This window comes from Daldinia childiae (genome assembly GCF_008694065.1).
Source record: "Daldinia childiae strain JS-1345 chromosome Unknown Scaffold2, whole genome shotgun sequence".
In the NCBI taxonomy this organism is placed as follows: Eukaryota; Fungi; Ascomycota; class Sordariomycetes; order Xylariales; family Hypoxylaceae; genus Daldinia; species Daldinia childiae.
The window spans coordinates 2,590,345-2,614,225 of NW_022984643.1; the positions used below are offsets into that span (position 1 = coordinate 2,590,345).

At 46.2% G+C, this 23,881-nt stretch overlaps 6 protein-coding genes across 7 annotated transcripts; 3 read left to right on the forward strand and 3 right to left on the reverse strand.

Moving 5' to 3' along the window:
• Window positions 1-48: 48 nt before the first annotated feature.
• Window positions 49-906, reverse strand: GL218_01614 (Pre-mRNA cleavage factor Im 25 kDa subunit 2; the record flags this gene model as incomplete). The annotated part of the gene is made up of 2 exons (XM_033578089.1): window positions 49-311; window positions 369-906. The coding sequence occupies 2 exons, from the start codon at window positions 904-906 to the stop codon at window positions 49-51; spliced, it is 801 nt and encodes a 266-aa protein (XP_033439079.1).
• A 2,782-nt stretch (window positions 907-3,688) lies between these two features.
• Window positions 3,689-6,440, forward strand: GL218_01615 (uncharacterized protein; the record flags this gene model as incomplete). Its single annotated transcript, XM_033578090.1, has 4 exons — window positions 3,689-4,044; window positions 4,094-4,625; window positions 6,075-6,275; window positions 6,339-6,440. 4 exons carry the CDS (start codon window positions 3,689-3,691, stop codon window positions 6,438-6,440), a joined length of 1,191 nt encoding a protein of 396 aa, XP_033439080.1.
• A 3,720-nt stretch (window positions 6,441-10,160) lies between these two features.
• Window positions 10,161-11,607, reverse strand: GL218_01616 (uncharacterized protein; the record flags this gene model as incomplete). The annotated part of the gene is made up of 4 exons (XM_033578091.1): window positions 10,161-10,958; window positions 11,007-11,224; window positions 11,282-11,420; window positions 11,503-11,607. 4 exons carry the CDS (start codon window positions 11,605-11,607, stop codon window positions 10,161-10,163), a joined length of 1,260 nt encoding a protein of 419 aa, XP_033439077.1.
• Window positions 11,608-13,156: 1,549 nt separating this feature from the next.
• Window positions 13,157-14,885, reverse strand: GL218_01617 (WD repeat-containing protein WRAP73; the record flags this gene model as incomplete). The annotated part of the gene is made up of 3 exons (XM_033578092.1): window positions 13,157-13,855; window positions 13,907-14,760; window positions 14,861-14,885. 3 exons carry the CDS (start codon window positions 14,883-14,885, stop codon window positions 13,157-13,159), a joined length of 1,578 nt encoding a protein of 525 aa, XP_033439078.1.
• A 770-nt stretch (window positions 14,886-15,655) lies between these two features.
• Window positions 15,656-17,797, forward strand: GL218_01618 (Molybdenum cofactor biosynthesis protein 1; the record flags this gene model as incomplete). 2 transcript variants are annotated; one of them, XM_033578094.1, is made up of 2 exons in its annotated part: window positions 15,656-16,973; window positions 17,058-17,797. In XM_033578094.1, the coding sequence occupies 2 exons, from the start codon at window positions 15,656-15,658 to the stop codon at window positions 17,795-17,797; spliced, it is 2,058 nt and encodes a 685-aa protein (XP_033439075.1). The 2 variants fall into 2 exon arrangements, with proteins under 2 accessions (XP_033439075.1, XP_033439074.1); XM_033578093.1 differs by having other exon boundaries at window positions 15,656-16,889; window positions 17,337-17,797.
• Window positions 17,798-20,991: 3,194 nt separating this feature from the next.
• Window positions 20,992-21,942, forward strand: GL218_01619 (FYVE-type zinc finger-containing protein C9B6.03; the record flags this gene model as incomplete). Its single annotated transcript, XM_033578095.1, has 2 exons — window positions 20,992-21,435; window positions 21,559-21,942. The coding sequence occupies 2 exons, from the start codon at window positions 20,992-20,994 to the stop codon at window positions 21,940-21,942; spliced, it is 828 nt and encodes a 275-aa protein (XP_033439076.1).
• Window positions 21,943-23,881: the final 1,939 nt, after the last annotated feature.

The following is a 23,881-nucleotide window of genomic DNA, read 5'->3' on the forward strand; positions in this document are numbered from 1 at the left end:
ATACAGAGCCCCATTTGCTGATATGTGGGCATTGAATGGCTACCACAACTAGTTGTGGCCATTCTCCTCCTTGACGTCTCTCATATCCTCATCGCCTCCGGCGAGGACCTTCGTCTTGAGGTTGAAGACCTCGGGGCTCGCTCCAGGTGTGGCAGCAACCACCTCGCCGTTTTCGTTGACGAACTCGAAGTTATATCGGCTTAGGAGGTGGGGAATGGCAGATAGCTGGGGTCCATATCGGGCGGTGTTGTCGTAAAGCTCAAAAAGCGGCACGGCAAGCAGCTTCATGTTCTTCGGTACACTCAGGACCTCTGGGTTAATATATGGTTAGCGATCTACACATTAAAGCGGACGATGACTTCACGTACTACTCTTCGGCAACTGTATGAAATAAAGCTTTTTGCATTCCTTTGGTCGCGTGACGTGGGCCGGGATGAACGGATACATGAAGGTCTCGAAGTTGGGCCTCCACCACTGCGCGAGACAGTCTCCGACTTGCCAGTTGGCCGGCTCCTCCCCCTCGCCTAGCTTGCCCACTGGCGCCAATCGCTCATCTAATCGGGACTTGAATCCTTCGATCTCGTCATCCTCTGGTCGGAGGTAGTCACCGGGTAGCTTGAAAAATGCATTGGCTATCTGGAGCATAAGGATATGAGGATGATTGTGTTCATGGCAGACGAGGATGCCTTCGCAGGTACGACGCATGCCGTGGGCGTTGTAGTGCTCCTCGAGGCGCTTCAGCCGTGCTATAACTGAAGGGTCTTCTTCTGGCTGCGTCTCCTTCACCCCGAACGTGTAATTGGAAAGGGGATATAGTCGTATCGTGTTTGGCTGGTTCGAATTGAAAGATAGTGGGATTATGGGAGGATATACGCTTTGAAGCGCCGTTGCGGTAACTGTAGACATGATAGGCTATGATGCAACTTTGAGAATGAGATGTCAGAAAACTTAGGATATTATCCTTAAATCTGGGAGAACCTAAAGTACATAGGCATATAAATAACTATGAATAAAGTCCTAAGATAGTATTATGCCTAGGTAGTCGAGTATGTAGGCAGAAGTGAGAGAGGTTGTTCAAGAGAATGTCTACGGCGTCGTCAGGAACCTGGAATTTGGAATCTGGAGCTTGTCTTAGCAACGCGCTAGATTCGAAATCGATACCGCCAGGCGCTCTTGACTAAATTCTAAATCAAGTAGGCGGTGAGGAAAGCTAAGCGTGGATGTTCATTGGCTCAGATCGATCCTTCTCTATCGGTTACAACTTATGAAGGAACCCAATTATTTGGCTTGATTAGTAAGCAGAAAAGTCGGTACTTGGGTACTTATCCACATGTACGTAATCCGTACCTAACCGTTGGAAGCGTACCATACCAGGTTTTGGTGGATCGAATAAACCGTTATTTTACCGTTATTTCACCATTTGCATATTTAAACGTTTGAAAATCAAGACTTAAGTGAACGACGAATAAGATTTTATATCTATTGAAGTTATTTTCAACGTTTGAAAGTGATTGGAATGTTTATGTATATAGCTATTTATATTCCCAAACGTTTCACTTACTTTCAAACGTTATAGCGTTTATAGAAAGAGCTACAAAATCCACGGGAAGGCCACGGGAAGGCCACGGGAGCCACGGGAGCCACGGGAAGGTATAAATTAGGTACGTATATCATACAGATACGGGGGTAGGCAGGTAGGCAGGCGGGTAGTCAGTCAACCAGGCAGTCAGTCAGTCAGTCAGTCAGTCAGTCAATAGATTACGAATATAATTATTAGTTGAAATATTGATTATATAAGACTATCTAAGGGACTATTTAAAGGACTATATAAGAGATTCTCTGAGAGAGACTGGCTAGGATATTGGTTATATATCTAATTAGCTAAGATATTAGAAGGTCGGGGGACTGACTGACTGACTGACTGACTGACTGACTGACTAACTGACTGACTAATTGACTGACTAATTGACTGACTGATTAGCTAGTTGGTTGGTCAAAAAGTTGAAGACTTAGAAGAAAAAAAGGATGAATGGGAAGGAGAGGAGGGCCTTTTATATAGGCCTGTATACCTGTATTGCCTCAGATTTGCCTGTACAACCTTGATTTAAATTAGACCTTGTCTTGTATGGCCTTGACAAGGGTGTGAGGCTGTGATAAAGGCTTTTAGACCGACGGGAACGACGGGAGTAGGTATAAATGCTTAAATATTTGAAGGGATATTGAATATTCAAAAGGCTAAATATTTAAAAAGTCAAACGTTGAAAAAAATTTAAACGTTTAGATATTATTTGATATTAAAATAGTGGTAAACGCTAAGAATGGCTAACGTTTTTGATCTTAAATATTGAAATGAAATAAACAGTATAAATATGGGTCAAAAAAGTAAACGGTTATTGAACTGTTTATTCGATCCACCAAAACCTGGTATGGTACCTACCTAGGTACATGTATGAATGTAGGTACCTACCTTTTTGTACTCTAACACCCACCACCATAAAGCATCAATCATATAAAGGCCAAGAGAAGACCTCAAAGGCAAAGAAAAACTTGATATTTATTAGAATCGTTTTCGCTATCATATATATCTCGCCCACAGAAAGTAGCTTATCGGCTGCTTTTTAACTAGGAGTAATGGAAACTTCCGTGAAGTGCATCATTACACTACCTCGAACACCGTAAGAGAAATTTGGCGGCTTACCTAGATCAATCCTTCTGCGTACATACGATATTGTCCAATAGTTTTCAAATTTCCTAGACAATTATGCTTAATTTACTAGGATAGAGCTGCTGACTGAGGGAAAATCACACTTCAAGAGGGTTAGTGGGATCTAATATCGAATCTTACCCAAAGATTCAGCCATCTAATATTAAATCTTCTACGAATAATAAAACGACAGAATCTGCTCGCAAATACCTAAGTATTGAGCCAAGTAAGGTTGTATAATCATCAATAAACCTTTAAAGCAATAGTAGATTATGCTAAAGGAATCCTACAGCTAACAAAAACCACGTTCCAGAAGTGTATGGCAACTCCAAGGACCGGTTGATAAGGCTGCAGACCTACTCCGAGATAGTGTCTTAATGTCATGGCCGTGTAACCAATCACAGTTAATTATTGGCACGTAAGGATATAATATGCCAAGCTATCTAATCCGAAACTAAACGGATACACACCGATACCACTATATCATATCATTGGCATTTTCTAATTCGGGCGCGGCTGAACTGCGATAATTTCCTAAGATGATGTGTGGCTTCTTACACACGTTCTACCACTATACAGGAAACCCCCAGGTCTAATATGAAGCGCCTGGTTCTTACATGATCCTAAGTTTAAGAGTATAGGGGGGCCATAGGGGCCTCCCCATAATCGTGCCCGACCCTATATCCAGAAATGCAATTCCTACTTAGATATAGCCTCATGTGTAATTGGCTCTGGTAGTGTGAAACCCGGATGAGAGCGCAGCCAAGAAATTGCCCATTTAGTGATGTTTTCATGTTTTAGTCCCTGTGGCGGTTTAGCCATATTACGGCTGAGAGAGACATCATACCTACATGAATCTCTTCTCCCACCGTCCAGCCTACTCCACAAACCTATCTCTTAATTTTCTATTCCATTTCATCATATTTATAAACCTTTTCTTGCCTAACTATCCATATTATTCCTTCTAGTCCCGAGTTCGATAACATGACTTCGGCAACTGGTACTTCGGTACTGCTGGGACCCTTGACAACAACTTGGGCGCCACCGCCTGCTTGTAGTATCGCGGTTGTAGGTTGCAGTACATGTTCTTATGGATGGCAAGCTCAAACCTGCGGTGAGCTCGATGAAGTTCGCGACGAGCCGTCGTGTTGGCCCCCTAGGACCCTAGGGGCACCAGCACGGGGCCAACCTCTCTTCGCATGGGGTGTATATTCACCAGGACTCGTATGCCCTCAGGGATACACGACGGCTTGTTCATATAATGGTGCGCGGAAGACAGGGGACTTTAACTTTTACTTCAACCCTGAAGAATCAGAAACAGCTATCGGCTGTTGTCCGCCGTAGGTCAAAATAGCCCTTCTTAAAACTTGATACTGAAAATTTGGAAAGGGGATATGCCTGTTCTCGGCATTCTGAAGGCCAGACATGCATCACGACATTGACCTCGACCACTTTCCCAACTGTGACATGCGAATCCGGGACTAGCGCTCACTTTGAATACGTGACGATACCTTACATTGCGGCCGGCGTTAGCACCACCCAAGTTATCTCGACTTTCACTGTCCTCGCCCCTTTATTCCAGCTTAACCATCAGGCCTCTGACCTCCCGAGTACTACGGATAAGGCAGCCGACTCGTCTATTGTCAGTGCGACGTCCGCTTCACTGTCACAGACGTCACCACAACAAGCTTTACCAACGCAGTCATCAAGTACGCAAGGTCTGTCCACTGGGGCGCAGGCTGGTATAGGCTGTGGCGTTGCTCTCGGTATCATTATACTAGGAGTTATAGCTTTCTGCCTATTTCGATCAAGAAGGCGGAAAATCGGCCCTACCGAGTTAGAAAGTACCGAACAAGAGACGAAGTTTCCAATAGAGTTCCACGAGCAAGCCCCTGCAGCGGTCGAGCTTGACGGTAACTGGGTACGGAATCAATAAAGGGCTTTATCAACCATCGATAAGACCTTTTAATTAAGTCGCAAAGTACAGCTAGGATCATTTTGTATTCTTATGATAATGAATGACGGAAGGCAATTTTCAAATTATCTAGTGTTTTTAACAACTATAGTACCCGCGCTATGTACTAGGAATGGAGCGTTTGGTAGATAACCTGAGTGGATTGATTCTATAATTCATATATGGTGTTTTGCCATTACGCTGTACTGCTAGCTGATGTATGTAGGCTCTCGGGAGCAAGTATAATAGGGGCTAGCCTGACCTTCGTGTTATTGTGTGGAATAGGAGGTCATTCTAAGAGCATATCCTATAAGCATCAAATAATCCATGGACTTCCCACTTTAATCATACCAGGCATTCTATATCGATATGGAAGGCCTGCATATTAGCAAGTATAGGATCCTAGTAGTGATAAGTTCCGATTGGAACTAAGATTATACGCATTTAGGATGGCCTTGATCGGCCGGGCCTGACGGCAATGGCATAAATAATACCATAAAACAAGCCAAAAGATTAATTCCACCACCTTGGTTCGGCGGAAACCACATTTAGATTGTTCGTATGAAAGGAGCGAAGAGCATCGGCCAGCATACAATCATGTTTGAATCAGGTAGGTAAAGCATACAGACTAGAGAGTAAGGCGTTTGATATATAAACCAACGAATTAAAGTCATTCTATACTCTTATATGCTACGTTTAGACGAACTTGAATATCTGGACAGGATCAATAAATATATTATAAACATTATTAATATATTAAAACTAGAGGAGTAATTTGAACTCCGATAGGCCTAAAGTAATTCCCTATATCTGTTCCTACCATAAATATTTTTCCTTTTGCTTCTCGCAGCTCTCTTTTGATATCATATCTCTTTGCCCATATGACCTAGCGCTAATTAAGACACGTTCAGATGTCCAGGGGAAAACAACGACATTACGATGAGCCTCCCACGATGTATTCCAAAGGAGGTAAACAAAGCCCCCATAAAGTTTCGACTGCCGAATCCATCTCATGGAGCTAAGAGAACCCGAACCTGACATGGTTAATCCAGAAAATAACTCGTAATCTCAAAGTAGCGTCACCGGAAGTGACCCATCAGGCGCCGTGCAGTTCTCAACATGATAGCCACCCAACTCGCCGCCGTCGACACAGCCCATGGTTAGACTACCGTTCGCAATACCCGTATACGCAACCCTAGATGAATATTAGAGAGGCCCTCACGACAGGGGAAAAGAGGTGGGCAATGTATAAAGCAAATGCTCTGTCTATATAGTAGCCAGTACCCAGCATTGAACTTATTTCCCTCCGGACGACCTCAAGGCGGTAGGTAGGTAGGCAGAAACTAAGCTAGGAGAAAGATTGCAGACGTATAAAGGAAGAAAAACGCAAGAATAACAACATCTCAAAACTCACAGACGCCCAACATCATCGTGGCAAAACCACGTCTGATTCACGGCAAGAAACCGCTGCGCGCGGTTAAACGCCGCGCCCGTCGCGATCGTAAACCTATGCTTGCCGTCGGAGTCGCGGCGGTCCGCACACGCCTGCCACGAAGCATCGTCGACCCAAGTAGCCGGCTGGCCGGACAAGTGGCCCAGCGGGAACGCGCAGATCGTGTACGCGCCGTTGGCCGAGTTGGCGACCGCAAACGACATCGACACTAGCTGCCGCGGCACTAGGCCCCCGTCGTCTTCGCCCTGGCCCGGCAGCGCCGTGTAGTTCCCGTAGCTGATGAAGCTGAGCTGGAACGTGGCGTTGGTCGATGCGGCTGCGCAGTCTGAGGTGCCTGCGACGGTCTGTGGGGAGAGCAGGGCGTCGAGTGGGGTGGTGATGATGGTGGTGGTGATGGTGGTGGTGGTGTTGTGGTTGTGGGATTGGGATGGGAATAGGAGGGCTTGGGACTTGCCGATCAGGGGAAATAAGGAGAGAGTAATGCGAAATAGTAAATTTCTCATGATTTTTGCTTCTCGTTTCTCGTTTCGCTTAGTACTAGTCTCAAGCCCAGAATATCTTCTTTATAGAATAGGTACTCTTAATTAGGTAGAAAAACAATAGTGGATTAAAGATCTATAGCTACGGACTCTCTACTCTAGCTTCGTCTATAACGCTCTTCCATCAGACGTAATGTTAGCACGATGTTCCCCCGTTACCCTCGCCACCAAGTTACAACCGAATAGTAGGCCGGGGGTGGCCTCATCGCCTCATCGCGACATCATCAAAACCTTCGACTACGTTTGCTATTTGCTGGCAAATACCAAGATAACTCCACTAGTTGATATTAAACTAATTAATTGAATTGCTCAGAATGGGCGAAACTAGGATGCGGATTTATCCATGCTTAAGTGTAGAGTCGTAGATTTTATCCACGATGACAGGGGATTTTTGCTGGGTAATGGCATACAAGGGTTTCATTCACAGATCGATCCAATTAGATCATCTAAGCTGCTTATTATAACTCTAATTCAACTTTATATATATATAATCGTAACGATGCTATGACGTCTATTAGCTATGCCTCGTAATTCTCTCTCTTGAGTCTCCAATGTTTGAAATGTTGCAAATATCTCAACATATTTTACTCCCTAATGGATGGGGATATCACTTAAGGGACAACTCTGGGATCTTAACATCGGAATGGTAGTAACTCCTAGCGCCGCTTCACAGCCTGAAATTTTTTTTCCCTCGTTTCTTCCCGGCCTGTTTTGTGATACTGCTATTGAATTGAATACAGCATCACCGGATACCCCTGTTTAAATCCTTATCCGACAGAACACTTAAGACCGAGCGCTCGGGATGTTATGACTGCATATAGTTAGGGCGTGCTTTTTGCAGTTTGTACGGATGAAAGGATACATGGTCCCTTTTCTCCGGTCGAGATAAAGGAATCTTGTGGCGCACCGGGGAGGACCGAGTCAGGGCAGTAGACGAGTTCGTGAGAACTGCCCTCTTTCAATCAAATGTGGTATAGAAAAAAAAAAAAAAAAAAAAAAGAAGGCAACCGGGTGCCACGTAATTGATAATACCTACTACCCGACGCGAAGGAACTTCTTAGCAGCGGAACGTAGATATTTCGGAAAGAGTTGGCGTCTATGGTCTTCAGGTTGTACGCCCGTCTTGTCGTTTTCTCTGGCGGACTGGATGGAAGCCGGTTGGATACGGTTAGTTCGGGGAACGGGACGCAGATTGGTACCGCAGGGTTGGTGACTTATTGTCTACGTGCGTTAGGTAGTCGAGGCAATGAGGCAATGAGGCAATGCCCAGCTATAAGCTTTAAGCTTTCTTCGCATTGTGAGATAATGACATGTCATTTTATTTTATGCAGGTGTTCGTCCGAGACGGTTCTATTTACCTCGGGATCTATGTATGTTCCGGGATCTGAAGAAAAGAAGAAGAAGGAAAAAAAAAGGGGGGGTATTATAATAGCCTTACAATTTTAAACCGGCAATATATCCCCTGGACGATTCTCATGCATATGTCCCTTTTCCGTATCGATCGGCTAGGTACATCGCAAGGCTGAGAATGATATAATGGCTTTGAGCTACGTAGATTTGTTCGCATCGGAACTTAGCCTCCCGGAAAGTCCCTAGCCTTTATGACCAGTATTATACAGAGACACGTTCGATCCCATACTGAAGGACCCTAGAAGGCGGGCGAGCGCATTGTCCCGAATATTTATACCAACCACACGGGTGCTCTGCCCCCTTTCCCCCCCTTCCCCCCTTCTTGTAATGCCATGCTAGACGAATCAAGAGGGGAAGAAGTAGAAAAGAGAAAGAAACCGGGGGGGGGGGCGTATGAAATAGGTCAATAGGTCGCCAAGACCGATTGCAGCGGTCGGTGGATGCAGGTCCTATATTGTCACGCCTCTCGGTACGGGGAATATAGCTGTACTTTTAGACAGTGACACCGGGCCTGACCGCGACACCACCGCGGTGTTTACATAATATTCTTTAACACAACAGTGAGAAAAGTCTTGGCTTATAAGGACTCATGCATACCGGCAGCGTGGGCTAGCCCAATCTTATAATACGGTGTCGACTCCGAACTACCCTGGCCCTGTTATGTTCACCGGGGACCACGGGTATAACTACAAGATAGCCGAGATACGACCTACACCGGTTGGAATGTACAGAATACCTTCTACGCCGTTTTTTGAGACCGGGGAAGAATCCTAGTTGTATTGTCGAGTCATTGATTTCGTCTTGAATCCCGCATATCTAACAAAGAAAGAAAGAAATATCATATTAGCATATATGTTAGGTATGTAAATTGGTCTATATAGTTTGGTAGACGACAGGACCCCACGCGTTCTAGGTCTCGTAGGTCCCAACGATGTAGATCGATCGACAAGTCTCGACCTGGGTAGGAGAGGCATCACATGTATGCGTGTAACGAACGGCGGAGTATGCGTGGGCTGGGAGGAGGGGGGACGGGAAGCCGGGGCTGGCGAGTCGGGGCTTGCTGGGAACAAGCGCGCTGCCGTAGGAGCCCTGTTTGTCTTGCCAAGCCTGTGCACTTCACGTATGACATGAGGAGATGGCACCTGTTGCGACCCGGATATATCGTTAATATAAGACACTGGGGGTGCGTGGGGGTGATAAAAGAGTAGGAGTAGCCAGGGGGGAGTAAGGGGGCTCATATAGATCCGCACGCCGGGTAGGGGCATCTGCAAGCCTAGACGCCGTGTAACAGCAACCCGGCAATCTCGAACGTCAGACCAGGGTAAGGGACGACGTATAAAGTTCCCATCATGGGGGTACTAGTGGCAGGGAGAGGGATTTTTTAAGATACGTGCATATCCGGTGCTGCGGCCGTGTTCTGCATATGCAGGTGTGGTTCTGGGATTATAACCTCATACAAACGACTGACGACGCCGATGCAGCGTTTATAGGGATATGAGAGAGAAACACGAAATGATCCGTCATGTGTCATAGCATGAGCACATATTCTAGTTTTCTATACTTGTGAAGGCGAGAGCCGCATCGATTAGAATGAGCTCATCATGCGTCTGTGTTTAACCCATTTCTGAAGAGGATGGCGTGGTAAAATTATGTTATGACTATGACTATTTACTATAAGCGCCGCAAAACACGGAACGGATGAACCTTCCTTGGTTGGAAAGGGGATGACGATGGATTCGAATCTGTTATGACAAGTATACTCCAGAGGCAAATCGGGGATGGTTATGTCAATAATTGCACGATAGATTTCGGGCTTCCTATAGGACATAGCGGCCATGGAATGGCCTGATCTTTTCATATGGACATCTACAAGTGCGTAGTTACATTACGGTAGTGACAGTTGAACCACCACGTATACCCAGCAACACGTATACCAGCCAACTGGGAAACGCCTTCCATATCCACGAGGCAATGGATGAAAGCCAATAACAAAATTTCGCAGATTATAGCTTAACCGGAACGTGAAAACCCATCGCTTAATCCTAGTGTAACCCTTCCAGCCTAACTCATCGTCGCTCAGCTTAGCGGAGCTGTGTTGGTCTAATGTCGCTTGCTTGACTTCTCCTTCACATCTGCCTTTTTTGAAGACGATGAGGAAGACCCGTGGGCAATAACGACACCAGATTTATGTGATTTGCTCTTTTTGTCGCTGGAACTCAACCCCCGAGGAATTTCCTTCTTCTCCCTTTTCTCTCGGTCTTCCCGTCTCTCCTTATGCCCAGAGGTCCGAGAGTGGACGGTCTCATTTTCTGATACCCCCTCTTTGGTATAATCGACCTTTAATTCACGACCGTCGCACTTGTATCCGTTAAGTCGCCGGACCAGCTTATTGGCTACTTCTTCGTTTTGAAATGTGACGAGGGCATAGCCTCTATTTGTTTCTTGGCCTTCCGTTAGTGGTAGGTCAACATGCTGAATTTTATCAGCATCGGATCCGGCTTTCTTTCGGATGAGGTCTTGTACCTGGTTGAAGGTGACCCAAGGTTGAAGCTGCTTCACAATAATCTTGCGCTGCTTTGTAGGGACCATGCCATTTGAGGAATCATTAGGTCTGGCTGATATAGATTCCGGGCTGGGTAAATTGCTATACATAGCGTAATCGTTTCCGTGATACTCACCCATCTGATATTGCTGTGAGTAAGCTGCCTCAAAAGGATATTGTACCATAGTAGGAGACGAAACCATAGTTGTTTGGTCTAAGTAGCTAGTAGTCGATGTGTCGTAGGTATAGCAGTTAGGCGCCTCGTTATAATCATAAGGCATAGCAACAGACATGTTATAAGGTGCGCACTCCATTGCAGTGGTTACGTATGATGAAGAATTCGTGGGAGATGTCCACTGTAAAAAGTTAGCTGGCCTCGTTTTGTCTGGTTGGGGAATTCTTACCTCCCCATACCCTGTCGCGAGCGGCGACATCAATGGCGGCGTACTAGCCGAGTATTGTGTCGAAGGAGGCGTTCTATACCTCGGCGTATGGGTGTTTTTTGAGGTGGAATTTCCAGTTGCAGAGACACCCACAGGTTCTCTGATCATAATAGGCTCTGTGGCATTTTTACCATCTGCCAAAAGTGCTCGACCGTTGAAGACACCCCCATTAAGCAAACCTGTAATCGACCGTTAGTTAAATTTTTACTACAAAAATGTTTGCAACGTCAACATACGAAGAGCGGCATCATAGTTCTCCCGTCCTCGAACCGAGACCCAGCCAGAGGTACTCTCGTTGAATACTTCAACTCGCTCAACGGCGCTCACGGTCCGCACATGGTCTTTTAGCTGCTGCCAAGACGTTTGCCATGGTAGCTTTTACACATATTATCAGCACTAAGAAGCTGTATAATGCAGATTGCACGATATAGATAACATCAATTTATGTTGGACTTACGTTTGAAACCAGAATATAGTATATATTTGTTTGGTTTCCGGGCGAAACTTTTGTTTGAATCGTCCCATTGATGGGGACTTGATGAGAGAAGGTTTCCGAAGACATCGTGAACGGACAGCTGCAGCTCTCCAGGCTTTACTCGAAAATGTTTGGTAGGGTGCACCCTTGATGAGAAAATCGTGTGGAACAAGCACAGCAGTATGAACGATCTGATGGGGCTCTTTATATGTTGCACGAGGTTTCCTATGATCCAAAGTACGTGCTGGCCAAGGCCTGTTTTCTTCACCATCGCCTAGGGTCACACATGATAACAGCCTGAGGGTTTGGGGATATATTAGAAGCTTAAATTTATGCAAGAATACCTTTCAAGATAGGTCGTTTCCGCGTTAGGTACATCCAATAGGTAAATCTTTCTTTACCGGTGACATGCATCATCGATTGGGCGGATATTTCAGCGAGTGAAGAAAACCATGGTTATAAACATATAGACATATTCTTAGAACGTAGATATGCTGGTCTGCATAATCCAATAGGATTTTGGCCGCCATTGATTGCGGCAGTATGCTAGCTGCACGAAAGAGAGACAGCCAGACCAAGACCTTGCTAGGCATAATGAACCCTCATATTTCGTCTGGGGACCAAGATCTGGAATCGATCGAAGCTGACGAAGCATTGGCAGGTGACTCCTTGTCATATTGTACCCGGTGACGGGGGTGGTCCTAATACTAGCGTTAAGGAGATCATCCGTTGGATGAGATCTATAATGAGTGTTAGCTGAAGTGGGTAACTTCACGCAGTACGAAAGGAATCTAGAAAAGGACAATCTTACCTATCACAACGACTGGAATTAACCCCGAGGGCTTCTTAGATTCCACGAGCCTGGATAACTGTATCCTATGTCTTTGAGGCTCACGTACCTCGGGATTCTCAACGCCAGCATCGAACTATCGGCCATTTCGACTTTGTTGGTCAAACCACGCATTCTGCAGCAAGGGCATCATGGTGGTGGCTTTTTTCGCATGGCTTTTAATGCTCGTTAGCTATTGGGCTTTTCTTGAGCGGTGACTTATGGAATTCTCCTACATAGTACAATGTTGCTACTTACTAACTAGCGGCAAGTTGATTCGAATATCCGCGGTGTTGGCAAACATCTCGAAGTAAATTGCCTCCAAGAACGTTTTCTTGCATGGGGTGACACAGCAAGGGTGATGCCTGCTGCCCGTTGTTGGATGTTGCGTAACTCAAGCCGCCCACCATCTCCAATCTACCTAAGAAGGTAGCTGAGCTATTGACTTGGCAGATGTACTCCCAACGGCAATTTCATTTCGAAACAACGATTATTACCGAATCCTATAATGATTTATTAGTCACCGCTCATAGACCGAGTGGTCTCCTTTTTTCTTTTTCCTCGCTAGCGTCTTACATTTGCGGTTCAGCCGAATCTCCGTAGCAGATTTGAACTGATCGCCACGCAAACAGTACGAATATCCGGATGTACCTTGCATCTTCGAAGTGACTGGATGGCGATTCTTGCATTCGGAATAGCTGGCGTTGCCTTCGGAACTAAGCTAAAAAGCCAGAATCCCACGGCTCCGGGTATCCTGTCCGAATAGGTATCTCATTTGTTTGAGATATGATAGAATATTTGTGCAGCTTAGTGCGTAATGAACTGGAATGTATCATCTGGTTCGCTAGTATCATCGTCTATGTCAATTAAAATACTGTCTTCAGCATCCTCTAAAGGTGATGCAGGCCTCAGTGATGACTGCATGCCCATATCGTCCCTATGGCTGATGGTGTTAATGGGTGTAGAGGCATCTCGCCAGGGAAGGATTTCTCCATCGGAATCTGCAAGTGAAACGATTATGCAGGTTGCGCTGTCACTAAAGAAAAATGCGGGAGATTCTGATGTTGCTCCCAGCCATGTGGCGTACGTCTTGCTACTAGTCGTGCCTGGAAATCGGTGTGCTAAGTCAACCGAGCACGGGCCGTGGCTTAAAGGATCCCAGGCGAACACGAGACTGCCGTAGCTATCACCCTCACACCTCATGAGGAGGAGCTCGGGCTGCATAGGGTGCCATTCTAGTTTTGTTACATTGGAATGATACATTAGCACCGCCCGAAGATCGGAACTAGAAATATCCCAGATCCAGATCGTACCTGGTGCATCTTCCAGCCTCGTGGCCAGCAGGGACGAAGAGCAGTCGAATTTGGCAAAATTACAGCCTGACACAGGTTCTTGAAGGCTATTATTCAATGCTGTCCATTCGGGGGTCACCATCTGGGTGGCTTTGACGAATACTGGCGACGAGAACGATCCAGTATTTGGGAATGTATTTTGCTCTTGCCAGATCTTTACAGTTAACGGAGACTGTCACACAACCCCGCCAAAGGGGCGACTTACTTGTAATGTATCTTTCGGTTGGACAACCTGAGGATGCCGGAGCCGCATGGCTTCCACCATGGATGGGGTGTTTAAAATGCATGTGCAAGCAGAACCGTTAGCAATTGCGACACGTCGTCCATCTGGGCTCAAAGTGACTAGTTTAACACCTGCACTATATTGAAGGCCCATGTCCTGAGATTCGTATGGGAGGGGACCTCTCCAATCCTTGAAAATGTGGCCGTCAGAAGTGTAGAAAAGGACCCTGGGGGCTTGGGCAGATGATTCCCACACCACCAACCACCTCCCGTCTGGAGTCCAAGCTAGTCCTTGGGCATCGATGGTGTCAGGATACCAGGACCGTTCAATGTCCCTCGTTTCTGGGGAGTGTATGCTAATTACGTCCTTGCCGGAAGACCTTGTGAGCAACGCAAGGTGATACGAGCTCGACCGAAAGGAGTATCCCTTCGTCGCAGAAGCGGCATTATAAAATTTGGGGTTAGCGATTTCTACTGCTTTTGAGCTTGCAAAATTGATAATGGTTAGCTTGATGCCGAAAGGCGACCAAATGCAAATCTCGTGATCAGTAACTCCAAAATCGACGAAGGTAGGCTTGGTGGCCGAAGAAGGAATCCTAACGGTTCCATGAAAATTGCCGTCTCGGGCCGAAAATACATGTATTTGATCGACAACCGCTACTAATAGTCGCGTGGAGGAAGGCGACCAAACGAAATTTGATACACCGCCCGTAAGATCTGGTGGTAGTTTGATGCTTCGTAGGACATCTAAGGACTTGATAGCCCGTACAACAATACTTGATGGTAAGAGCGTAGCAATGAGTTCGCCATCTGGGCTCGGATAACAGTGAGGCGATGCTAATGGCTAGAATCAGTAGCTGACATAGGTACAATAAAATTAAATAGAAAGATAGAAATATGATGGTTTGTTATCGTATAACTTAGGGGTAAGTCCTACACTGAAGGGCTTTGGAGAAACGCATGATATGATGGTTATATCTTTGGTTGAATCCGTCCCGGGTTTAATGCTGGTTATTATACAGCTTGACAATGAGACCGGTAAAAAATTGGTTTCGTGAGGGTTCAGTCATAACCACGTCAACACGGCAAGGCACGGCTGCCACAGCCTAGGATGGTCAGCCGCAACCACCACAACTACCACAGCCAGTTACTTGTCAGACCTTGAAAGTTGATAGGGAGCGAGCTGTTTGATAAGACTTGATGATTGGTCAGACGTTGTAAGCTCTTAGCTTTATTAGGTATTCAATTAGGTTTAAAGGAGAACTCTTATAATCTCGCAGGTGTATGTACTGTATTTGTGGGTAAGGTATGTAGATAGGTAGTAGGTAGTAGGTAGTAGATAGTAGGTATTTGTTGACTTTTGTGACAATTGTGACAGTTGTAATAGGTACATGGTTAATGTGATTTTTTTGATGGGTTAGGTAGGGATTAGGTCCGGGTCCAATAAGATTGAACTCAATTAAGTCTCCACGCTGATCCACCTTCCTCATGCTTGCAGGCTTGTCCGGCTTTGGTCTTTATCCCGTTGCTTACTCATCTTAAGTTATACGCATCTCCGCGCTTGTGGCAACACTCCAGAACCTCGAATTATAACATTTATTGAATTCGCTCAAAGGCTAATAATATATGACAAGATTTCTCAATTCTTGTCTTATATACAAGAAATAGAAGCTAAAATGGTCACGATGCCTTATTTCTCATAAATTATTGATTAGTAGGATATATCCTCAATATGACGTACAGGGCTTTCCCGCCTCGTTGGACGCGGATCGTATCGGAGGGTCTGCAGCCCCGGTTCGGAAAATGTTGCACTGAACCTCTTCGACGAATCACTACTGCTGCCGCCGCCGCCGCCGCCGTTCAGACCATCCCGGAACCGGCGAATCCGGTTGAGATGCCGACCGTTCAGTTCTCGCGCCGCGAACTGCTGAAAGATGCAAAGCCATTCTCCGATTTTCTTACGGACACTTTTCATCGACAGCACGATTACTTGCGCATTTCGCTTACGGAACGGTGTAATCTTCGGTGTATCTACTGTATGCCAGAGGAAGGCGTCCCTCTCTCACCTTCAAAGGAATTACTGACAACGCCCGAGATTGTGATGCTGTCATCTCTATTTGTTTCTCAGGGTGTGAATAAAATCCGCCTCACCGGCGGTGAGCCTACTATTAGGAAGGATATCCTGTCTCTGATGGAACAGATCGGCGCCCTTCGGTCACACGGCCTTAGGGAAATATGTCTTACTACTAATGGTATAGCTCTTCACCGAAAGCTGGAGAGAATGGTGGAGACTGGTTTAACAGGTGTTAACTTAAGCCTGGATACGCTAGACCCATGGCAATTTCAAGTTATGACACGGCGGAAAGGATTCGATGCCGTGATGAAAAGTATTGAGAAAGTCTTCGAGCTGAATAAGCACGGAGCTGGTCTTAAGCTTAAGGTCAACGCAGTTATCATGCGAGGTATCAATGACCGAGAGATCATTCCTTTCGTTGAGATGACTCGAGAGAAAGATATCGAAGTTAGGTTTATTGAATATATGCCATTCGATGGCAATAAGTGGAACAAAGGTAAAATGTTCAGTTATACCGAGATGCTGGATCGTATTCGCGAGAGTTACCCTGGTCTCGAGAAGGTACGAGATCACAAGAATGATACCAGCAAAACCTACAAGATCCCTGGTTTTGTGGGCAGGATTGGCTTTATTACCAGCATGACACACAATTTCTGCGGAACCTGCAACCGTCTTCGCATTACAAGCGACGGAAATCTTAAAGTTTGTCTTTTTGGCAATGCAGAAGTCTCGTTGCGAGATATATTAAGGGAATCTAATGGTGGCGATCCGATCAACCAGGAAACTTATGAGGCAATGAGAACTATAGCGGTGGACAGGCGACGGCAAATGTCAGAAGAGCCAGCCTCCTTTGGCATAGCACCCAATGAGCGTAAACTCTTGGAGGTTATAGGTATGGCTGTAAAAAGGAAAAAGGCTAAGCACGCGGGCATCGGTGAATTAGAACACATGAAAAACAGGCCCATGATACTCATAGGTGGGTGACCACTCCTAGCGCGCGGACACGAATCCTCGGAGGACTGTGACCAGGTGCAAGTCAAGCATGACTTGGTATATCTAGGAGGACAGGAACTGAATGGTTATCTGGCAGATTCGCAACAATATATGCCAGCCAATCGCTCTCAAGTTTTGGCTTGGGATACTATCAAAAATCCTCCAGTCGTACCGCTTGCTTCTAAGCAGCTCTCCCCTTGGCTACTTAAAACGCCAACTCGTTTCCTTAATGGACAGCAACTACGATGCTTTTCACTTAGCAGCTCACGACCTGATAAGAAGCACGACACAGCTAGATTGACACATGTATCTGAGTCTGGTTCTGCTCACATGATCTCTATCTCAGACAAGACACCTAGCAAGAGAGTCGCCACGGCAGCCTGCAGCGTCTATTTTACAAACGAGTTGGCATGCAAACTCATAAAGGAGAATCAAATCAAGAAAGGCGATGTTCTAGGGGTGGCCCGCGTGGCCGGCATTATGGCCGCAAAGCGAACATCTGATCTCATTCCGTTATGCCACCCCATCGCCATTACCAAGGTCGTTGTAGACCTTGCCGTGCTGGAAGATGAGCATAGCAAAAATGGACGAGTTGAGATCGAGGCTACCGTAGCCTGCGAAGGCAAGACCGGGGTAGAGATGGAGGCTCTTACGGCGGCTTCTACAGCAGCGTTAACTGTTTATGACATGTGCAAGGCGGTAGATAAGGGGATGAGCATCCAAGGGTTGAGAGTCATTCTAAAGGAGGGGGGAAAGAGTGGCCGTTGGGTAGATGGAGCCCAAGATGACTCGATGGGACCAAACTAATAAGATCTATACCTCGGGCCTTCATCATGAACATACCTACCTATATAACTATATTATCTATATTATACACGCATAATATATGCTACTTCCACCATTTCTAGTAACCAGCTGGCATGTGTGGGTAGTAACTTCATCTGTATTATTGCGCTAATATCGAATGATCTTTGCTTTGTGAAGCTCTTGCATGAGAGGGCTAATGAGTAAGGGTCGTCTGCGGTTGTGTTGCGGGGAGTTTAATTTGAGACACCAGCATTAACCCCGCCATTGCTGCCGGTCACTGAGTTAGAAAGCTTTTGCCCAGCCTGGGCTAACCTGGAATTAAGGGCCAATCATACCACGGCGATAACAAAACTGAAGTTCAGGTCCACTTCGAAGACCCCTTTCCCACTTATATTCGGGGCCATCGCCTTTTAACTGTGTGGATCCTAGAACCTTGTCCTTAATAACATACTGGCACATAAGAAAAGACGCATAGGTCGAGAATCCAAGAGGCCGTGATCTTCAGAGATCTTGCATATCGCTAACTAGCGGGGTGATTAAAAGCAAAACGATCCCTTGGCTAGGTAATTTGGTATACACCTATCCGCGTATACTCAACGTCACAGCGTGTAAGTCAACAAGTATGATGTCAAAGCACGAAACCTGCATTATCAAACCTGCGTTATCAAGATCTATCAACCTGTCAGGCATAAGCGATGCTTCGTAGCATTTTGTGTATATGCTCGTATACGAAGTACAGCGCGAATAAAAAAAAAAGGCACGTGAAGTTGAGGACTGGAACAGGCGAATCAGCACAGAAAGTTATTGCTATTGGACTATCAACCATATATAATGTGCATATAATGTGCATATAATACATTAATTAATTTGGCGGTCAAGCAGACCCCGGCTCCTTAACTCTACAACCCGGACACGGTTGTACAAGAGCTGGAGCCTCGACTTTAAAGCCAAGCATTCTAACGCACTCGCATTAGTGAAGTTGCAGCCTCCAATCAGCGAAGACTGAAAGATAAACCTGCAGAAGCGCAAACACTGTACCGGACTGTAGCGCTTCCATCGCCGCGTTAAAATAAAATAAAAATTACCGTAGACTACATATGTACTAATATATATTATCAAGAGGTGCCATCTCTATCGGACGGCGTGTTACTGATCTTAAAAATATTCGAGAAATCTCGATTTATTTTGCCACCAATAAGTAAAATAGCGGTATGTCGATTTGCATAGGTAGTTACTCTCTCTATTATATAGTTCTGAAAGGATTCAACTTGATAAGTACCTACTCTATAAAAATGATACTGTTGTGTGCGCGTGAGGGAAAAGAAAATAGTACTGCGGGAGGTCGGATCGTGGTGGAGTCACCAAGGGTCTAGGACCTACATATGTAGATCTGCATCGCCGTCGTCCGACCGGATCTCTTGAAAACAACGCAAAGTTAAAGTCTTGACAAATGTCAACTTCACATCGTGAGGTCATCGCAACAGGCCTCCCAACTTCTTCATCGACGCATGTAACAATCGATAAACCCTCGCGACAGTATACATAATATCCACCTACTGTGAACTACGGCCTGTTACATCGCGATAGATTGCACCCAGGTTAGCCGTAGCAGTGGTCGAATGGAATAAAAGATGGCTGACGCGCCGACGTGCCACAAAATTTCCTATAATAAATAACTTCCTGCACGTCAACTGTAACAGACCGCTTGCTTTTTTCCTGGGAATCGGACTCAAGGTGAGTTAATCTTGATGTAGGAAGAACGATGAGATGATTGCTCAAATTAGTATCACCGGGGCACTCGTCTTGGGTGGAATACCATAATTATTTGCTGTTGATTGCGGAGGGATATCCCAGAATATCTTCTACCTCATGAAATAAATTGTAACGAAATGAAGGGCTGGAAGGGTCCAACAGGAAAACCTGACGTAAGTTAATAGATTTTGAATCGCCGAAGATCGGTATCTAGCGACCTTGGACAGATTGGGTAAGAGGACAGGCGAGCAATCCAAAAACGATACTGTGCCGGGCCATGGGTTCGTTTGGGCTTGGAGGGGAAGGATGAACTTGAAGCGGCGCAACAACTTAACTACCTACATACACCAACTCTAAGTTGTTTGCCTGTTCAATTATTTACACAGGAATTATGATAATAATTTGCATAAAATAAAACATCCTTAGTCTTGTTGTCGTTATAAACTTGATAAGAAAAATGATGCAGCGCGACGTCTAAAGCAGAGGTAAGGAAAATCAATGCAATGGAAAGAAAAAGAAGTTGGGCAAGAGTAATAAAAGTCAAGTGCATTTTCGAGTATAAGCACAGTACGAATTGTATCTACCAGACTTAGCTAATTCAACTAGACCAATCAGGATGGACTCAAATACTACGTAAGTGGACGCCGCTTGATGTATCGAGGGGTTCCCGGCCCACCAAGTGCCACCCCGGTGCCACCACGACCGGTCGACTATTGCGTCGGGGAACTTCTCTCTTTAGTGCGATTCTTGGAAGGTAGTAGGTACGGAGTACGTACTTTACTACTTGACAGAAGGTTATTATTATCCCTCCTCCCCTAATTGTATCTTTTTGTCCTCCCTTACATATCATATCAATCATATCGCCTACTTCACCTTTTATCTTATGCAATAGCCATTTGCTCTAATGCCTCAGATCTGATAGCCTACGAATCTTTGATACCCTTTCACCTTATCACTTATCTTTGATTTAAGCTTACCTTACATCACACCCTTATCACAAGCGCGAGGAAATCATTCATCCTCCAGTCACCATCCGTGCAGCCACTTTTTAGAGTTAGGATCGAGACTTCTACTACACCCTTCCGACCAAGTCATTAGCTTCCCGGCGATAACCTCGACCGTTGACTAACTCAATTTTACGACTCGTACAAAGTCAAAGGTTGGGACAAACCAGCATTATTTATTTTGCCTGGTATTAATAAACCCAAGGGGGGTTTTTTTTTTGGAGAGTCTGGTTGAGCAATAATTATTACACAATAATAATTTGGTCGCGCAACGGCTTACGCCGCTTATCGCTCTCCAAACATTTGCCAACTTTGACCTTCTCTATTTTACTTTAATTATTCTATCCTACTTGACTCCTTTGAAAAATTACCGACACCGTGTCTTACACGCTGGATTCCGTGCGCGGCTGCGAAAAAAGGATGGCGACCGACTTCATAATGCCTAGGCCAGCTGAGCAGCCGCAACCGCAACCGCACCCGCATTTCTATCCTTATCGCCAAACGCCTACCGCACCGTCGCAATCTCCGACCTATCCATCTCAAGGATACCATTCTCAACAGATCTCGCCCTTGAGCACTTCTACCAATGCCTCGCCTACCTCTCCCAAACCGTATCATCGTCAGCGTTTACGACCGCTCTACATGCCCGCGGTTTTAAGACCGACCGAGCACCCCTACAAGATGATTGGGAGGAAGACGGAAGCACAGGAAGATGATAACCCGTTATCGTCTAACAGCAGCTTCATCAGTCTGACTGGATTGGGCGCGCTTAGCCGACTGAGCCGCCGTACTACAGGCGACAGCGGAAAGTATGTTGATGATGAATGGGACTTGGATATGTTTCCAAAGCCGACGGCGCAACCCACGCGGCAACACTGGAAGGTAAGTCCTGATCGGCAGCTTATGTCTCAGATATGCAGCCTTATAAACTACGACATGTCAACACATGACCTCATTTTGATTTTTATGGTATTACAAGAATTCCAGCTGACATGGTAAATTTAGCCCGACCCGGAATCAACTATCTGCGACGAACCCTCATGTATGCGCCACTTCAACTACTGGACACGTCGGCATCACTGTCGGAAATGTGGCAACATCTTCTGCGATTCGCACTCGGCATACGATGTTCCTCTCGATCAAGACGCGAATTATAACCCGAAAGGTACTCCGAGCCGCGCGTGTTCCCACTGTTTTTCAGAATTCAGAGCGTGGCGTAGTCGGACGAATAGCCAAGCTTCTAGCGATACGTCTTCCACCGGTAGAGAATCGCAAACCGCACCCACGAGCCCAGCCGCTTCGGCCCCGACGGCAATCCAAGGTCAGCATGGCCATCATCAGGAGGTCGCGATGAGCGTTCCACGGGACTGGAACTGGAGTACCTTCTAATGGACTTGGAATCGGATGTCTCCGTTAGGGATATAAATCTCCTTTTTCACTCGATGTCGGATGTCTGCGAATCCGGATTAGCCCTTACGTCAACTCCTCGGAGGATTCTACAGGCCTAATTAATGATACACGAGACAACGGAATATAATCACGGCAACAACTTTCCCCGCGACGACGGGATATACATACAACATTCACACATAGACTAGAAATTTCCAGGATAGACTGGAACTACGGTACAGATGCATATTTCGGCACGAATTTCATGCATTGCATGGTGGTATCATTGTTGGATTTCTTTTCGGCCTACGATACCCAACTTTCAAGTATACTAATTTCGAATCGAGTTCCATTGAGGGGGCAAGGGGATGACATGCGCAAGGGGGAGGTTATGCCTTTGGTGTGGAATGCATCCTACGGCAAGGTGACTACGGGCGTTTTTTTTTAATGATAGAGGGATCGGTCAGGTAGCGTGCATATTACGGGCATTAGAAAGGGATCTTGTTTAGCCCCGGCGTTTAGGTGTTTTCGGTACGCATAGTCGAGTCGCATAGTTGACATAGTTGAGTTGAATGCCTAACCTTCGGGCAGCTCGGTTGCAAGGCCGTTGATAATAACGGAAGATTTGCACCGAGTAGATTGATTAATCCGAGTTGATTTTTCAGATCACGATTTACTACCTACTTGGGTTTCTAATCCAACGTATGGAGTGTAGCCTTCGTCATTTATGATAAAGATCAAGTGTGGTAGCCTTCCGCTACTTTAACCGCCATACCACTCCGGGACAGTGCCGCAGCCAATCTCGGGGCCTCGATGACAAACCTCCCAGCAATATCCTAGTAACGTCCCAGCAGTTTAGCTACCGTACTTAGCGGCATGCCTGCTTGGGTTTACCGGCATGGTACGTAATAACATGTGCTTGGAAGTTGGAGGGTCGGTGAGAACTCCGAGGTGCCTACCTGCATAGATTCGATCTGGGGCAATCGAAGATTCCCATCAACGTTAGGTACATACATGTAAGTATCATGTAAGTATCTATCTAACTAGGTAAGTAGGTACCTAGGTATATAAGTTTTTAAGGCAGGTAGCCATGACTGCCATGTTGGAAAAAAGCCGAAGACGGCAAGCCCGACGCTAGCCCTAGCATGCTGCGCCGACGCCAAAACCAGGTTGGCGGATCCGGCTGTAGCCGCTAAACTGCCTTGCCTTAGGTAAGTTAGGTACCTCCAGCTGTTCCCATTTTTAGGGGGGGCAACATCATCCCCACATAAACGGTTAAACGGGTATCCCCCTTTACTTCTGACATCCGAGGCTGTTGCCACGACGAACGACGCGTGAGAGGGCTGCGTATACATAGGTAAGTAATGTGCATGTACGAGAGAAGACGCGTCTGCGGGATGGGGATGGGGATGGGGATGGGGATGGGGATGGGGCCTAACAGGTAGCGCGAAGGCGCTATTGTACATAGACAGGCAGGCAGGCAGGCAGGCAGGCAGGCCGCCGGCGGATACCTGCTTCGGCGCCGCATTTCCGCGGATTTCCGGAATACCGCGTTCGGTCTCGGCGGGCATCGTGGCTAACGCTAGTTAGGGGGGCGGCTTTTTTCGCCACTAGGTAGGTATGTAGGTACGCAATTAGATACAGATGCAAATATAGGTAGGTAGACAGGTAGGTAGGTAGGTTAATTGTTGGAGGTGGTGGCGTAAACTGACATATATGTAGTAGCTGAAGTGAAACGATTATATAGTGGAAGGGCGTGGGGCGTTATTCTTTAAGCCAATCTCGAGTGCTAGGTCAGCCGTGTCTGTGCTACGGTGTGGGGGGACTTGGGGGCGTCTTGCTCGGGGATAGCTTCACCGGTGCGTGTTTTTCGATGGCGCCGCTCGGTTGGGGGGGTTTTTTTTTATACTTCGGGTGCATAGTTCAGCGGTCTGTAAAC